Below are 838 nucleotides of genomic sequence, written 5' to 3' on the forward strand. Positions count from 1 at the left end.
ACCTCTAAATACAATTATTAACCTGAAAATGAGCATAATATGAGCACTTTAAGTTAGAAGATTTTGTTCCATTTTGTTGTGTGTTATGTGCTTTGTCCGAACATAAAATGAATTCCATTGTTCACAGTCTTAAAAGTACCGTTTGGCTGTTAGATGAGTAGTAAGACCCTGTGTGCTCTACCTGTACCTTGGCTGGTCTCCATCTCCGTCTTCAGCTGAAGCAGCTCCAACTCTTTGGCCTGGAGCTGCTCCGTCAGCAACCTCTCACTATCACTCTTCTCCTTTTTCTGACAGAGAACGAGAGGAGGCGGGGAGTTAGAGGGCTAAGATCGGCGCTGTATTTATGTGTAATGATATCATAAGCTTGGTGTTTCTATTTAGGATTTTAAAACAAAAATATAGCAGAAAAATTAATTACAAAAATGGTATTCTCCTTACACTTAAACACATGCAGTGTTTTCAGGTTTGGGAACATACTTGATCTTTTGTGCCAGGCTCTAGTCAGTTTGAGGAAAATTCAATCAGTAAACGCACCAGTTTGTTTAGCTCCATCTGCAGGTCCTCCTTCTCTATATAGATACCTCGGTAAGCACTGAAGGCCTTGTTCACGTACTGGGGACCCTCTGATGGAGGAGCCTCTGGCCTGAAGAGCTACAGAGGAGACAGATAAAACACATGAAGAAGAGGGGGGAGATCAATTTCATTTAGGTCACATCTCTGTGGTCGGTTACTTTCCTCCCACCACATCCTATCTTGATGGGCCAAATGCTGCAGCAGAGAAAACTAAAGCTGATAAGGAATCAGACACTTCTAGAGAGGCAACGCTGCCCACATGTTG

General features: G+C 42.6%; 1 protein-coding gene across 1 annotated transcript in view; it reads right to left on the reverse strand.

The window, feature by feature from the left end:
* azi2 (5-azacytidine induced 2) overlaps nucleotides 1-838 on the reverse strand; it is a 13919-nt gene that overhangs the window by 9631 nt on the left and 3450 nt on the right. Inside the window, 2 exon segments of the mRNA XM_032519642.1 lie at nucleotides 188-287; nucleotides 535-651. Coding sequence (XP_032375533.1) covers nucleotides 188-287; nucleotides 535-651 — 217 coding nt within the window.

The sequence above is a fragment of the Etheostoma spectabile genome, chromosome 6 (assembly GCF_008692095.1).
Source record: "Etheostoma spectabile isolate EspeVRDwgs_2016 chromosome 6, UIUC_Espe_1.0, whole genome shotgun sequence".
NCBI classification, from domain to species: domain Eukaryota; kingdom Metazoa; phylum Chordata; class Actinopteri; order Perciformes; family Percidae; genus Etheostoma; species Etheostoma spectabile.